Genomic DNA, 15,757 nt, shown 5'->3' with positions numbered 1-15,757 from the left:
AGCTGAGGACCCCTGGCTGAAGGACATCAGGTAGGGTAAAGATAGTGCCTGGAAGGAAGACCAGCAGGGAGCCTGGCCAGTCCCAGTGGAACAACCACATGGAAGGGGAGAGTTTCTCAGTCCTCTGAACTGCTCCAGACAATGGCCATTCAAGCCATAACCAAGGAGGTACCAGCTGCCACAACTCTTTGCCCATTGATACATGGAATCTAAGCTGTGTTCCCTCACTCCAAGCACCAAAGGTGTTTGGGCTGCTCAGCTGGGCAAACTCTTGTTATTTGACTTTGCTATGGCTCCCCACATGAGCATTTCAGAGGGCACCAAAAAGTTCAAGCATTTGGAGCTGTTCCATAGGAGTCACATCATTCCCTCCTGTCACCAGGAGACATGGAACCAGCAACTGCAGGAGATTTAAGACCATGAAACCAGTGCTGCATCTTCAGACCACTGATGGTCCCTGCTTCACAGGAGAGATGACAGAAACATGCACCAGGCCAGGAGCAGCACCAAGGAAATATCACAATCCCTGGGGACCACTAGCAGATCCTTCTCCCAGGACTTAGCCTGCAATCTAGGACACCTATCCTGCTCAGCTAAACAATCTCCAGAGCTGCCTCACCTTCGAGGAATAATGAGTTATTCTCCTGGCAGGGCAAACCTTCTAACTTTCTAATAAAACACAACAGGGAATGAGCACAAGTCACAGTGGATTTAATTACAAACAAAGCAAGCAGCAATGCCCTGTGCTGGAAATTCAATATTCCCTGCTGCCAATAATTCATTATTTCTCCCTAATTAAGTTGATATAAAGGGTAATTTGGTCTTTGCAGTGCAGCAAGCCCTCCACGTGCCATCGCAGCAGGTTGCTAGCAGCACCTTGGCCCCAGGGACTCACCTTGAACTGCTGGTGATCGTAGCGGTCGTGAATCACTACGAAGCGCAGATCGAAACGCCGAGCCAGGTCAAAGAGGTGGTCTGTCTCAGCTTTGGTCCACGCATCATCATGGAGATACATCTGGTATTCCTGCTCTGAGTAGACAGGTACCTGCACTGCCTATGCAGAGAAAATTAAAAGATGGTAGCTCTCTTGCAGCTCTTTTCACTGCCAGCTGGTAAGGGCCGAGATACTTGAGCCAAGAACAAGAGGACGGCATTGACAGGACAGGGCTGCCAGGACCCCGAGCAATGGGTCCTGGTAGGAAACATGACAAGCAGGCAGAGGACTTGATAAGGAGCAATGTGTGATCTCAGGGCCACAAACAACATTCTGGAAAGCCTATCAGGAACTACTGCCTGGGAGGCTGAAACCTATTTCAGGTGGCTGACACAGGCAGAGGGCAGCAACCCACATCCTGACTATAGGTTTCAAACTTACCAGGCTAACATGACAGTGAACCAAAGGTTCAGCCAGCCTCTCTGCATTCCTCCCATATAGCAGCACCAACACCTTAACATAAACTGCTTTGACAGCCAACTTTACTTGGTCTGGGACATGCTTACTTATACAGGAAGAACAGGAAAGGCAAGGAGCAGTAGTTCCTAGCCTTTAGAACACCTTCTGCTTTGATACACAACCCATTTCTTTCATGTTTGGTGCAGACAGCGCCACGAAGATCTGAAAGGCTGGGTACTGTACAACTGAGGGCCATAAACTTGGCAAACAACTTTGTCCCTCCTTTCTTCATCTACCCTTTCTCCAGCAGAACCACAGGGCCAAAAGACAGTTCAGCTCTCACGAATGTCCCAGGTGTCTAAAAGGCCAAACCCACACCACTGTCCCAACCCTGGAATTGCTTTGCAAGGACCCTATCCAGAACACAGGAGTCACGAGTACTAAAGCCACAATAAAAATACTTACTGTATATGGGGAAGTCCTAGCACATGGTAAAGCAAAAGTACCACCAAGCCTCTGCTTTCCTCCCTTTCACCCTCCCACCATCCTGCAGAGGAACTGTGCTCAGCCTGAGGAGGTCCTGCTTCCACCAGAAAACACTGCGAATGTGAGCAGCATACGTGTCAACAACACTATGCTCCCTGAGTCCTACACCAGAAAAGTCCTCCTCATGAACGCCATACAGCTCAGAGGAGAATTTCTGAGCCTCTTTAGGTCTCCTGCCTTTCTTCCATCACTTAGACACAGAAACTTAGATGTGAAGCATATCTCTTGGGGAGGCACTGCACCTCAACCTTCCAGTACCACTTCGACCAGGAGAAAAGCCCCCACTAGACACCATAAGGATGTCCTATGTACATCATGAAAAACAGAATTATTTTCTAGAGTAGCATACACACATGAAAAGAGCTATCAGGGAAGGTGGCAGGTGCCTGATCAGAGGAGAGAATGGGACAAGAGCAGACAGACACTTCCAAAACACTTCCTCAGCCCCAGTCATGAGAACTGAGAACGTAGGAAATCATCAGATGGAAAGTTTGAGACAAACATGAGATGACTGCAAGTTCAAATGCAACGTAGCCATGAAAATGCAAGTATGATCCCCGGAAAGGGATTTCCAGCAGAAGCTGGCAAGGTTTCACTTGCACAAGACCTTGGTAGGAATGCCAACCACAACTCTACCGACCCCTTTTTGGAAAAGATGAACTGAAATGGGAACAAGTATCCATTTCAGGGCACCAAGGATGAGTAATGGGGTGGGGAGCTTGTCTTCCAACAGCAGACTGGAAGAGAAAGGAGCCTGGCAAAGGAAGCCTGAAAGGGAATCTGACTGCAGGCTTCAAGTATGCTAGAGGGAATGAAAGGAATACCCACAGGAAGAAAAGAACAACTGAAACAAGGACAAAGAAATTGGTTTGCAAGGAAATGCCAATTTAACATGGAAAATTTAACCTAGAAATAAGAAACGGAGCACAGACAGTCTGGAACAGCTTCCCAAGGCAGCAGAGGGGCAAGAAAATCCAAGTGCTTTTCAAAAGTAACTTGATCAGTTTATGAAAGCGAATGGATGGTGCCGGACCTGAAAGAGCCAAGAGGAAGATTCAATGGTTCAGAAAACCCTTCTCAGTCCTGTATTTCACACTATAAACTCAAACAATGATGGGCATTAAATTAGCTGAAACTGCTCAGGGAAAATCCTGGAGCCATGAGACGGTTCTGAGAAAGCATTAGCACAATGCCTTGCAGTGCTGAAAAGACAAACTGAATAGTAAAAATGATCAGAGAAACAAAGAGAAACACAGCCAATGTACAAACCCACTATGCTGCCCTAAGTGAAACACTCACTCCTAGTCCACCCGTTTCAAAAGAAAGGGTATTTGAGAACAGGGTGAGACAGGGCACAGAAGGGCAGATGTATGTCACATTACAAAGAAAACAGTGCACAGCAAGGACAATTTATTACGTCATGTAACACAAGATCTCAGAGGCACCAAATGAAACCTCAAGGCAGCAGTTTAAAATGAACAGAAGCAATACCTCTGCACACCATGCAAAGTTAACCTGAAGAATTTGTTATCACGGGGTATTCACAGAGCAGCTTTCTGCCCAGAACCTAGCAAGAATTATTGAACACAAATTCCAAGTTAAGAAATCCTTAAACCAATGACCACCAGAAGCTAGGAAAAAATGCTCTGTATTTTCCCCATTCTCATCCTCTTTAAGTCTTTACTAATGGTAGCTAGAAACAGAATATCAGCCGAGACAGGCCTTTGCTCTGGCACCAATGAAGCTGCTTTTATATTCCTATTTCACACCCTTGATCAAAGCTTAGTGTACACTGTGAAACATAAGTTTACATTTTGGATCTCACAATGAACAGAAGGGATTTGGTTTGGAGACTGGAAGCACAGAGAAAAGGCAAAGGAACTGAGTTTGAGGGACCAGTAGGACAGACTACACGGGAAAATGGATTATGCGAAGAGGAGTAAGAAATTTGGGCAGAAGTATCAAGTATGTGAGAAGGAACCCACAGAAGAGTTTAGAAAAGTAAATAAAATTCCTCTGACATCGCAAATATCTGCAAAACTTCTCATCAGTGCCTTCTACCCTCTTAACCACGGATCCACAAGGGTAACAACTTGCTCCTAATATTATGTGATTGGGCACGTGCAGATGGCAGAGGTCTACCACTAATCTAAAGGTTGCAGCCTTGCTGAAGGCTCTTCTGCCTGTCAATTCACAGTACACGATAAAGTTAAGGAAACAAGAATCATATAATTACAACCCATGTGTGGCTCCCTTTGATAAACTTAGTTGAACTCAGCCAAAAGCAGTTAACAGCAGTAGAGTCTTAGAGACAATTACACCCCCGAAGTTTTCCTCAGAAAGCCAGGCAGGTGCCTTGACTGAGTCATGCTTCAGACTTCTACCATAGACACCCTAGAGAAGAGATATGACACAAGGCTCTTACCAACATCCCAGCAAGAGGAAAAGCATTGGTCAGACCTTAAGCCTTCTAACACACAAGGTTAATCAACCACTTAACTCTGCAGGAAGCCAGGCTTTGACAGAACTGATGCTCTGTGGGTTACAAACTTTAAATGTTGCATAGGCAAGTAGAGCTTTTGTGGAAATCATGTTAGCACACACTTTTTTTTTCCCCCTTCAGATTTGCATCATGAAGGGAATTAAATTATGTTAGGAAGGCACCCTAACTCTGCTCCTTCCTAACTTTGGAGGCCCTGACTTTGAAGTATAAATGCTGATGTAGTTTTCTTTGTGCATACACATGAAAGCCCCAGCCACTCAAAGCAGATACATCTGGGACAAAAGACACCAGGAGATTACAACAACACATTGTGACAATTTAATATAAGACGCAAAGAACAAGGTACTGCACCACACTGATACCACAAGAGCAATTTCAGAGGGAGCACAACGTAATTCAGTATCTGCGCTGGAATCTGGCCAAGAGGCTGCAAACCAGCTTTTCTGCCACAAAGCTCTAGCGATTTTTTTCACACTGGGCAAAATAACAAGACTTATGACTTTAATGTCTGTCTCCGAATAGAGTATCTTTTACCACCCGGAGCCTGTAATCAGGGGAAGGATGTTGGTTAGGAACGGAATGAGATGGCAGAGTGCCTCCTTACCAAATCAATAACAAGATTTGATAAGGAGCACCTGAAACACAGGAGACTCTAGCAAGCTCTGACCACATACCGATCCCACATAGTTTGAATGATTTGGAGACATCATAGTCTGTGGTCACGTGGCTGTAAGGCCATTCTGCAATTTAAAATGCAATTGCCAAATGTAACAGCCTCCACTTGTTCAAAGGACCAACTTCCTGTCTGGATGCTCAAGCAGCTGACAAAAGGGTATTTTCCAGCTGCTATTTATATGCTTTTGCTCGAAAGTGCTCCCACTTACTTTATTGAACCTGGCAAAAGGGTAGTCCTTTCCTTCCTCTGCTGCTCTCCTCCAGTGGTAGAACATTGCTCCATCTTTTCTTGCTGGGTTGGTGAAAGGCATCCACTTCCAAGGCCGGACTTTCTTGGATCCCAGTTTTGCTTTGACTGTTCGATAACCCTGAGTTGTATCACTTGGCAGCAGCGGAGGTGCATCCCTGTGGTGGAGAAAAGCACTGGGTGATAAAAGCAAACAGCAGCCAACGACAAACCCAAAGAGATTTCAGACTCAGTGGGATCTGCCACCAAAATGTTTAGGGTGGGAAAACCTGAGATTAAGCTTTATTCAGGTTCTGCACCTCCCAGACTGCAATGCCTCCAGCATCAGAGGACAGAATACACTGCCTAGATGGATTTGGACAGAGCCATCAAACTATGCAAGAGACCTCTAAGGCAAGAGTTCAATCATACAAGCTAAATATAGGCTGCAGCGGAACTCCTTCTGCAGAAATAAAAGCAGGTGCTATTCCCAGTTGCAAATAAAGAGAATTAGACACAGAAGGGTAAGAATACTGCCTTGTCTGCTCCAAACTATTGTGCCTTTGCCCAATTCATCTCCTAGACAGAGCAAACCCCTCAGACTTAGAAGAGAGAAGATAGGCACTGCTCATGACCAAGAGAGAAGGGCACAAGCATGGGCCAAGCACAAAGGTGAATCAATGTGGGAAGCAAGCCTGCCCATGGTTTCAATAGGATGCTGCCCTGCTTCCAAAAGCCCAGGCTACACCACAACCTACCCAGATGACCATAAGCTCTTACTTTTTGTCAGAGTAGAGGAGTGCATAAACTTCTCTGTGCATTCCTTCCGGCCTCTTAAACGTCAATGTCTCTGAAGATTTCTTGGATTTTTTCTGAAACAAAAGAATTGCATTTTAGATTCAGAAGCAGCAGTGCCTGAAGGAACATTAAACTACATAACCTGGTACCCTGCGATGGTTTTCATTTTTATGTGGTTTTAGACACCTTGAATTTCTTTCTGGTGGAAGACACTGACAGTGAAAACATGCCCATTTTCAGTGACAGCACTCACCAGTACTCAGACACTTGTTGCTGACAACACACACTTAAATTCCAAGTTGAACACCTGTCTGTAGTTTTCAGGGCTGGTATACTGAGCTTTTTTTTACTAGGTAAGCACTCTCCTCACATGAAAGTTTTAATGCATTGTCGTGGTTTAACCCCAGCTGGCAAATAAGTACCACACAGCCGCTCACTCGCTCCCACAGACACAGTGGGATGGGGAGAAGAATCAAGAAAAAAAGTAAAACCCGTGGGTAGAAATAAGAACAGATTAATAATCAAAGTATAACAGAATACTAGTAACAGTAATGAAAAGGAAAATATGAGAAAGAGAGAGAGAAAGAGAGAGTAAAAAAAACTAAAGCCAAAACCGAACAGTGATGCACAATATGATTTCTCACCACCTGCTGACTTATGTCCAGCCCACTCACAAGCAGTGAACAGCCCCTCCTGGCCAACTGCCCCCATTTCCTGTACTGAGCATGATGTTCTGGAGTACGGAATACCCCTCTGGCTAGTTTGGGTCAGGTGTCCTGTCTCTGCTCCCTTCCAGCTCCTTGTGCCCCTCCTCAGTGGGGAGCACAAGAAACTGAAAAGTCCTTAACTTAGGGTAAGCATTACATAGTAACTAAAACACTGGTGTATTATCAACATTATTCTCAGACTAAAGCCAAAACACAGCTACTAGGAAGAAATACATTTAACTAAGTAATGATGAAAATAAGAAATGAATGTAAGTAAAGATGAAAATAAGAAATGTCTTCCCACCTTCTTTTAGTGTTTTGGTCACTTTGTTCTGCAGCAACTCCAGTTTTGCCAGCTGAGACCAAACCCTTGCAGTAGCACCATGTCAAAACTACCAGTACCACCTAGAAAAATAAACCCTCATCCCCACCTTTACACTCCCATTTATACAGCAAAGAACTATATTCATTTTTATATAATTCCTAGTATGAAGAAACTCAGTGTTGAAAACTCAATCTGGCCCCTTGTCAGAACTAATGGTTTCTAAGACATAGTCCACCTGATATCACATATAGAAGTTTATAAAGTAATTTGGTTTAGATTCAGGTAGATACAGTAGCAGTCACATTAACAACGTACACTTGATACACATGGACGAATTTACTGAGTAGTCCAGAGCATCTGGTCTAACTGTACCATCTTTGTAACTACTAGCCACATCATTACTTTAAAATACCTGTTTATCACATTACTACCAACTTTTAAATCACAATACTTTGTAATAGCAAAACCAACACTCTATCATAAATAGTATTAAATCCATACATTCACCTTTATCAGGCAAATTCAAAATCCCAATAAAAAATAATAACCTATCAACTTGGACTACAACCCTTTCCATAAAATATCATGACAGACATTTACTGTATTGGCACCTTTTCACTCCTAATCAAACACCTTTCTCCCAGCATGTCCATCACTGCCCAGGAGCGATGTAAGGCCAACCGAGGCAGTTACACATGGGTCATCACACACCCTGTTTGAACACAGGCTTCTGGAACTCCCCCAAAGTTCCCAGATTTATTAGAAGTTAATATCAGCAGGCCAGAGATCAGCTCAGACAGCTCTTTTAGGAGCTGAGAACAAATTACTTGGTCCTGCCTGATTTAAATGTTTTTATGCCCAGTAATTTTTATTTTAACATTCTCAGTCACTAATGGACTGGGAAGTACTTCATGGTTCTCTTGTGATTTAAAGACGTCAATCTGTTTCTTTTCTAATTGAGTACAGATTTATTTCCTGAGCAAGTGCTGCACTGTTAATAGCAATTTTGCTCTCTCCGCACAATAACGACTTATACCTTTGGTTTGATTTAATTTCTGTGCTGAAATTCAGAACGTTTCACCCACAGCCACAAGTGGCCTCCTGCACTCCTCCAGAAGCCTCTCACTGCACCTCTCCTTCCATTACAGTAAATCTGTGGAGAAGTCCCTCTTACTCTCTGCTCCAAAAGAGAGACAGGCAGCCATCAGTACTCCTCCAGGTCTCTGCTAGCTAACAGATAAACACATCTAAATCAAAGAACTTACAACTCTGAACACTCACTGGCACAACATCACAGGCTGAATCCAGCCACACACTGGACACACTATTCACCAATTCAGCTGATAACTGGTGATTTTAACATTTCAGCCTCTAAATTACTGAAACTCATCAGTTTTCCATTACAGCAATTATACTGTGTCCTAGCCCCAGCATGGGACCCATGAAATCACTGTGCCTCTCTTCAGAGACAAACATTTCAGCAGACACAGTCAGCAAGTACTTTTAGGGATGGAGTGGTTGCGCATGTTTAGTTTGGGTTTGGTTTTTTTCACACAGAAATGCAAATCACACCATCTCTGTACCAGAGTTCTTGGGGATTTCATCTCCCCCAGCTCGTTTCCAAGCACCTCCATATCTCATAACTACTCATTAATTGACACCATTGACACCTTACAAGCCAAGACTTTGCCCAAATTATACAAAAATACAGAAGACAACAACATAACGTGGCATATCGCCACATAGAACACAGCATGTGAAGTCGTATATCCTTAACAGAGCTTACTAACTTGCACACATTCCCACAGGCAACAAGTCCCAGTTCTCCCAAACCCCAGCCATACACCTTCCCTGCAGAAGGACTGCTCCCATGGTTTGAAGACATTTACCATTCAATCAAGTCAGATAAGTTTTTTTCCTTCTAAAACAGGACTGTGTGATATTATTTCCATCTGCTTGCGGGCTAAATAGTAAACACACTTCTCACTCCACAAAATAGGGATTTTCAAGACAGCTGAAAACGCCCTCGGGCCAGGCCCAGCTCACCAAGACACCACTTACACAGCTCCAGCTCAAATACCACCCCAAATGCCACAGCACAGTTTAACTAAGAACACCAGGAACTGGGCCCTCCAGGCATTTCCAGATATTTCTAGGAAGCCTGGAATTAAACAGGCTATGGTAGGAACATGCTTTATTCCATCTTTTTCCAATATCTGCCTCAGACACCACATGCACGGTCAGTCAGTGTCAAGAAAACAAGCAGCAGCCCCTTAGGGCCTCGCAGTTCACCTTATCCGAGTTGATGATATCCTTTTTGTTGATGGTGCCCGTGTTCTCTGACTCCACACCACCCAGCTCCAGGATGTCCCGCACGTCTGCGCCCGTCGCCATCTCTCCTGCTGCTCAGTGGCCTTCTCTGCCCCCGTCCTGTCCGTTCCCTCCGGCTCTGGGGAGGGTAAAAAAGGGTACCAGGGTTAACATGCACCTCTCATGGGTACTATCCTGTACACGCGCACACATGCTTATGTGCATACATATAACACACAGCATACATATATGTATATATATGTATATACATACATACAACATGTTGCCCAGAGAAGCCGGGGATGCCCCATCCCTGGCAGTGTTCAAGGCCAGGTTGGACAGGGCTTGGAGCAACCCAGTCTAGGAGAAAGCATCCCTGCCCATGGCAGGGGGTTGGAAACTAGCTAATCTTTATAAAAGGTCCCTTCCAACCCAAACCATTCTATGATTCTATGATCATAAAAGTTGGAAAAGACCTTTAAAACCATCAAGTCTAAACGTTATCCCAGCACTGCCAAGTCCACCACTAACCTATGTCACTAAGGGCCTCATCTACACGGTTTTTGAACGTTTTCGAGGATCGTCATTCCATCACTTTCCTAGGAATCCTGACATATACACATATATATACATACATACATATATATATACACGTACACGCACATATACACATATACGCACGCATATATATACATACACACACACACGTATATCCACATACACACACACCCCCCTCAGCCGCCTCCCCATCCCCCGCCAGGCCCAACAACGGGGCCTTGTACCCGGCCGGTCCCGAGGACCAGACGCGCCGCGCCTGCGGCCCGGAGCGCAGCGGCGGGGTCCCGGGAAGCCCACAGACGGACGTACGGGACGAGGCCGGGCCGCAGGGCCGCCGCAGCCACGAGCAAACCCGCTCCCGCGCTCACCCACCGGCGCCGGATCCGCAGCCACCGGGACGGTGCGACCGGCACAGCGGCCCGGGCAGCGCCGCTTCCGCTCCCGCCAAGCGGCGCCGGAAGTGCCCGGAGCCCTTTGGGCGCCCCACCGTAGAGCTGGAGGAGCAGGGTGCGAGGGGCAAGGGTTGCGGGTTCGCGCCCCGCTCCTGGCAGATCGCGGCCGCCCCGGGCCCGGAGCCGCCTCCCCTGCTGCCCGGCGGCAGCGCCCGGACCCGCTCGGGGCCGACCTACGTCGTTCCCTGGTCGGGGCGGAAAGGTTGGCGCAGGCAGGACTCGCTCCCGCGCCAGGAGGTGGCAGCATAGCCGTGCGCGGCCCTGCCCCGACCGGTGTTTCGGAGCTGGGTCCGGGGCTGCTCCCCACCTCAGCCCGATCCTTACGCGGGAGCTGAGGCCTGCGGGACGTGCGGGGCCTCTGGGGAGCTGTCCCCAGCTGCCGGAGGGGACAAGGCAACGGTGCCTGCTTCCCCGGGGCCGTGGTGACGGGTGACTGGGCTCTGCTTTGGGCAGGCACAGCGGGGTTGTGGGGCAGGGCAGGGGCAAGAAAACCATCCCGAAGGGCTCCAGAGCTGCAGCACTTACCTGAGGCTGTGACAGCTAGGAGCAAAAGTTTTATTAATATGATTCAATAGGACTATCCTGTTTCCTCTTCCCCATGAGAGGAAAGAGAGGGGGGGATGGAGAAGGAACAGCAGAGTGGGGCCAGGAGGGACTTGTAGAAATCCCACTGAACTGCAGCAGGCACAAGATTGCCTGGCAGAGGTTTGTCCAAACCAGAAGGTTTCAGCATGGGGCACAGAGATCTACTGCCAGCCACCTCGGATAGCCCGGGAGAGGGGTGGACCTGGGGGGACCTCTTCTGTGCAGTAGCCCACAGATGAGGTGAACTTCACTGTGCTGGGGTGATTCCAGCACACAGCCCCCCAAAGCCAGGCAGGCTGTGTGGGAGTTGTTGCCATTCCCACCCCACTGGTGATCCCTTCCCACAGGGGCATCTGTACCAGGGCCAAGCCAGTGCCATTGTGCCCCAACAGGAACACAAGAATGTCAGCTGTTGTCCCTAGGAATCATCTAACTCCTTTTCTGTCCCACACTGCCAGGGATGGCTTTAAGAATCATCATCCTTCCTCCCAGCTTACCCAGGGTTTCTCCTGTCCTATCCATTTGCTCTCAGCTCTGCTATGTCCACCCAGGCCCTCCCCCCATCAATGTGCCCATTCCTAATCGTTTCCAACATCTTTCTTTCCTCTCTTTCAATTGCTGGCTTGGAGGTGGAGTCCCTACAAAGTGATCCCCTACAAGGTGGGTCTGCAGAGGGAAGCAGGATAGGGTCTTCCCAAGCTGCCTCCCTTCACCTTTGCAGTCTCACCCCTGCCTGGAACACCCAGCACTGCTGCTGCAGGGAGAGCTTTGTAAGACCAGGGAACAAAGACCTCCCATTTGCCCCTCGCTGGCAGGTCGTTCACAGTCCATTCATGTCTTTAAACAGCACTTGTAGGAAACACAATGAGTCCCAGAATAAAACTCAGAGATGAGTGGTCATTCAGTGTCCTTGGGGTTTGATTGTATCTCCCATTTCTAGGCCAGAGCTGCTCAAGCCCAGCTTCAACCCCGGTCCCAGCAAGACTCAGCCCATGCTCTGCTGGGTGATCAGCTCACTCAGCTTCAGCAAATGAAGTCCACAGCACGTCTGAGCTCCTTTCCACAGGATAGCAGCTTTTTAATCTCATGAAAGGTGGAGATGGTGGGCAGCTGGGTAGTGTTACCCACAGCCCACCTACCCCACAGCTCTGTGAGCACGGGTGTCACTTCAAGGCTGTGTCCTACCAGGAGCTGTGTGGACCTGCAAGTGAAACACATGAGCTGAGTGCTTCTGCTAACCTGATCAGCAGTGGAGCAATTAACACTGCCTTCAAAGGGACACAGAGATGTTGTTTCTGGGCAGCAGTGGCTGTTTGCAGAGCCTTCAAGGGGCAAAGGGGCACAGCTGGAGACTCTGGTCAGAGAGTCCTGCATGGGGACACATGCCATGGCCTGTACCTCCCCCAAGCACTGGGGTCCTGCCTTGACAGAGCACAGGGAGAACCCAGGGAATGCAGCAGGTCAGCGAAAGCCAGCAATGCTGGGAAGCCCAGTCCTTTGCATCCCAGGTAAGGGGACAGCAGCAGCCAGCATTGTTGTCCTGCAACCCATCACCCACCTCCTGCCATCCTGCAGGCACAGGGTGCCAAACTTGGGTGTTCCCACTGCTGCTCAGCAGCTCGGGAAGGGATATCCCTCCACATTCAGCCATGGCAGGACAGCAGTGCTGGCCCCTTCCACCCCAGGGAAGGATGCACCTCATGCCCTTTGCCCATGTCACAGCTGCCAGGCGTAGCCAAAGGTGGCCCCAGGCCAGAGGTGTGCGTGCCTCCAGCCCAGGGCTCAAGGCATGAGTGTCTCCCAGCCTGGCACCAGCGGAGGAGGACAAGTGCAAACACTGTGGCCAGTGGGGTGGGAGGAGGTTATCTGGGGCCCAGCAGTGGAAAAACGCTCGGTGTGTGACTAAGGCACAATAGCAGCAGGTGTGGGTCCAGGCAGGGCGAGTGAGCCGGAGAGTTATCGCTTCCCCGTGGGTTCAGGTGCCTGAAGCCAAATGTTTCCTAAAGGTGCGGTGACAGCCACAGCCCCGTTATCACGGCGCCTGGCCCACCCCAAGCAGCGGAGGCAGGCTGCTGGACCTTCCCTTCATGGCAGGGATCAGACACTTACCACTGCCCCATTGGGAATGGGGATGCCAGCCCTGTGAGCATCCTTCAGCAGGGACACCTTGGCTGTAGAGAGCCAAGATCTCACCTTGTGTTGTGGTGAGGAAAGGTCTGTGTCCAGCCCTCCAAGCACCCCCAAAGCATCCCTCCCACCCTGGAGCACCCAGGCTGCATCCCACCTTCAGCACCATGTTGTCCCTATGGACCACAGTAACCCCAGGGTAAAGCCCTGCGCAAGGAACCCTCCCAGGCCTACACCCCCCTTCTCCCCACATCTCTGCAACCCTGGACCACCACTGTTGGACCTGTTGGCTGTAGCATGGGGGATCCCCACAAGCTGTGCCATACACAGAGCTTAGAAACCCACCCAAGCTACTCCTTCACCCTCCTCCACCTACGAAACCCCCGGGGGCCCTGCTCCTGCTGGCAGGTGACTACATGGTGCCAGGCCTGCTGCGGCCGTGACTCACCTCACTGCTGGGAGGTGTTTCTCCATGCCTCACTGTGCCGGTTCGGCTGCACCCCAAAACCATGGTGCTGCACCTTAAGGTTTGCAGGAGGGGATTAGAGACCTCTGCATCACCCACCACCATGGCTCCCATGGTCAACCAAGGAGGTGACCAGGGGGAGAAAGGAAGGGGAGGTATGGCCAGGCAAAGGGCTTTCAGCTGACCATGGGCAAACGTACCGTAGGCAGGGATTACACGCCAGCCCTCCCTTCCTCCATGTTGCTGATGGTGTTTTCTTGCTGTCCTCGTCACTTTGCAGGGCAGGTTTTGCTGAGGACAGGACTGGGCTCTCTCCCCCAGCGGGGAGCACGCCTTGGCCCAGGCGATTGGAAGAGGGTGTTTTTTATTAACAACAAATTAACCATAATTGCCTTTTCCACTACAGCCGCTCCTCCTCCCCCAGGTGAGGTTCCCAGCCATGCCAGTCCATGCGACCGCCATGCTCCATCGTGTGCCCGAAGGAGTGCCCTGCCCCAGGCCTTGGGAAGTGAACACGGAGCAGCTCTGCCTGGAGAAGGAGCCAAGGCACCTTCCCCTGTGCTCACCTCCATGTAAGGTAGCGGCAGCAGAGCCGGACCTCGCTCCCGCCCTAGTGCAGCGATGATGAAAGGCAAGGAAGAACTGGTTTGTGCTCTGATCTCAGAGCCGAACCTCAAAACAGCCGCGGACCGTCAGTCCGGCTCCCAGGATGCTTAGGGAGGACAGGACAGCAGAGCCAGCCTTTCCAGTGGGACAGGATGGTTGGAGAAATTCATCGTTCCCCTGGAAATAAAAATAATAATCATAATAAAAACACAAAGCCAGAGATTACTTATACGCACACAAACACGCAGGCACGCACTCTCCCCATCTGGCTTTGCCAGCCTGACTCATCGCTAATTCAAACAGCCCACACCTTTCCCTCTCCCTCCATGTGACATTTTGAACAAGTCTCTGGGGAAGAGGCAGCAGTTTTACTTCAGCCACCCCTCACCATCAGACCCTTGCCCTTAGGTACCAGGGGTCCCAGGAGTGAGAAACCCAACACAGCTCACTGGTGTCCCAGCATGGTCACCCCACACAGGCACCTCACAGAAAGTGGGGCACTCAGTGGGTGGAGGCAGCTGTGGAAAGGACAAGTGATTGAGCTTGGTGGATCCATGACACCTGTGTCCCATGGTCCCATGCCCAGGCCTGAAGGGAGGGCACAACATCCCAAGCCACTGCCACCCTGCCTAGAGACACCTAGACTTTTGTACCTACTTGGGGCAGACCCCAAGGCTGGATGCTGGCCCAGGGACACTGAGCCCAATCCCAAAACACTAGCCACCCCTCAAGGGGACATCAGCCCTAGTCTACTGCTCAGTTCAACTCTCCACAGCTGCAGGCAGGAAAACAGGGAAGGACTAGGATCAGCCCAGCTCATGCTGGCAGCACAGCTACATCCCATATCCGCTTGCGGGGCAAGGAGCCCCAGGGCATCCCCCAGCCCTGGTCAGCCACCAGGGGTTGTGGCAGTGAGCGCAGGAGGAGGAAGCCACCAACACCCTGGGCCAGGGCACTGCACAGCCCTCACGGCACGCTCCCTGCACTGCCAGCATGGTGTCAGGTCCAGACAAGCCCCTGGCTTCAGGAGGATGCGTGCATCACGGGTAATCAGCTGTGGGAGGGAGGGATGGAGCCAGACCTGCTTGCTGAGCTCGGGACCTGCCAGCACACTTGTGCTGAGTCACCACCTATGAACGCAGGGAAACCTCAGCACCTGAACCCCATCGAGCTACTGGGACACCCCAGGAGGGCAGCAGGAACAGGACCGGGCAGCCACCAACAACCTCCTGGTTGTGACCACAAGGCCTGTGCCATACAGCTTCTGCTGCGGGGGACAGCGGGACAGGAGCGCTTAGGAAGACAACAGGAGCAGCAAGGCTCCCGGCACAGTTTCGGCTACCGTTCCCTTTAGGAATGACTCACCGCAGGACCAGTCACGCCATCCCGGTGCCACAATTGCCCCATCTGCAGATTAGGGAAACTGAGGCACAGGGAAGTGGGGTGACTCAAGAGCTGTTGCACAGGAGATGCTGCTCAG

General features: G+C 49.8%; 1 protein-coding gene across 9 annotated transcripts in view; it reads right to left on the bottom strand.

Annotated features, from left to right (window-relative positions):
* DMAP1 (DNA methyltransferase 1 associated protein 1) overlaps window positions 1-15,754 on the bottom strand; it is a 36,806-nt gene extending 21,052 nt beyond the window's left edge. Inside the window, exons 1-5 of one of the 9 annotated variants that reach the window (XM_062617318.1) lie at window positions 12,318-15,754; window positions 9,466-9,622; window positions 6,124-6,215; window positions 5,327-5,522; window positions 896-1,054 (exon numbers count right to left, since the gene is read on the bottom strand). In XM_062617318.1, the coding sequence (XP_062473302.1) occupies window positions 896-1,054; window positions 5,327-5,522; window positions 6,124-6,215; window positions 9,466-9,567 (549 nt within the window). In that variant the 5' untranslated portion in view covers window positions 9,568-9,622; window positions 12,318-15,754. Of the gene's footprint in view, window positions 1-895; window positions 1,055-5,326; window positions 5,523-6,123; window positions 6,216-9,465; window positions 9,679-10,265; window positions 10,372-10,409; window positions 10,519-11,575; window positions 11,745-12,317 lie in introns of those variants that run through there. The other 8 variants (XM_062617323.1, XM_062617326.1, XM_062617317.1 and 5 more) reach the window with 8 other exon arrangements.
* Between the last annotated feature and the right edge of the window lie 3 nt (window positions 15,755-15,757).

This window comes from Pezoporus occidentalis, unplaced genomic scaffold (assembly GCF_034315485.1).
Source record: "Pezoporus occidentalis ecotype Australia unplaced genomic scaffold, CSIRO_AGI_Poc_V1 ctg194, whole genome shotgun sequence".
NCBI lineage: Eukaryota > Metazoa > Chordata > Aves > Psittaciformes > Psittacidae > Pezoporus > Pezoporus occidentalis.
The sequence above is the reverse complement of the archived record's forward strand: the minus strand, read 5'-3'. Positions and strand labels throughout refer to the sequence as shown.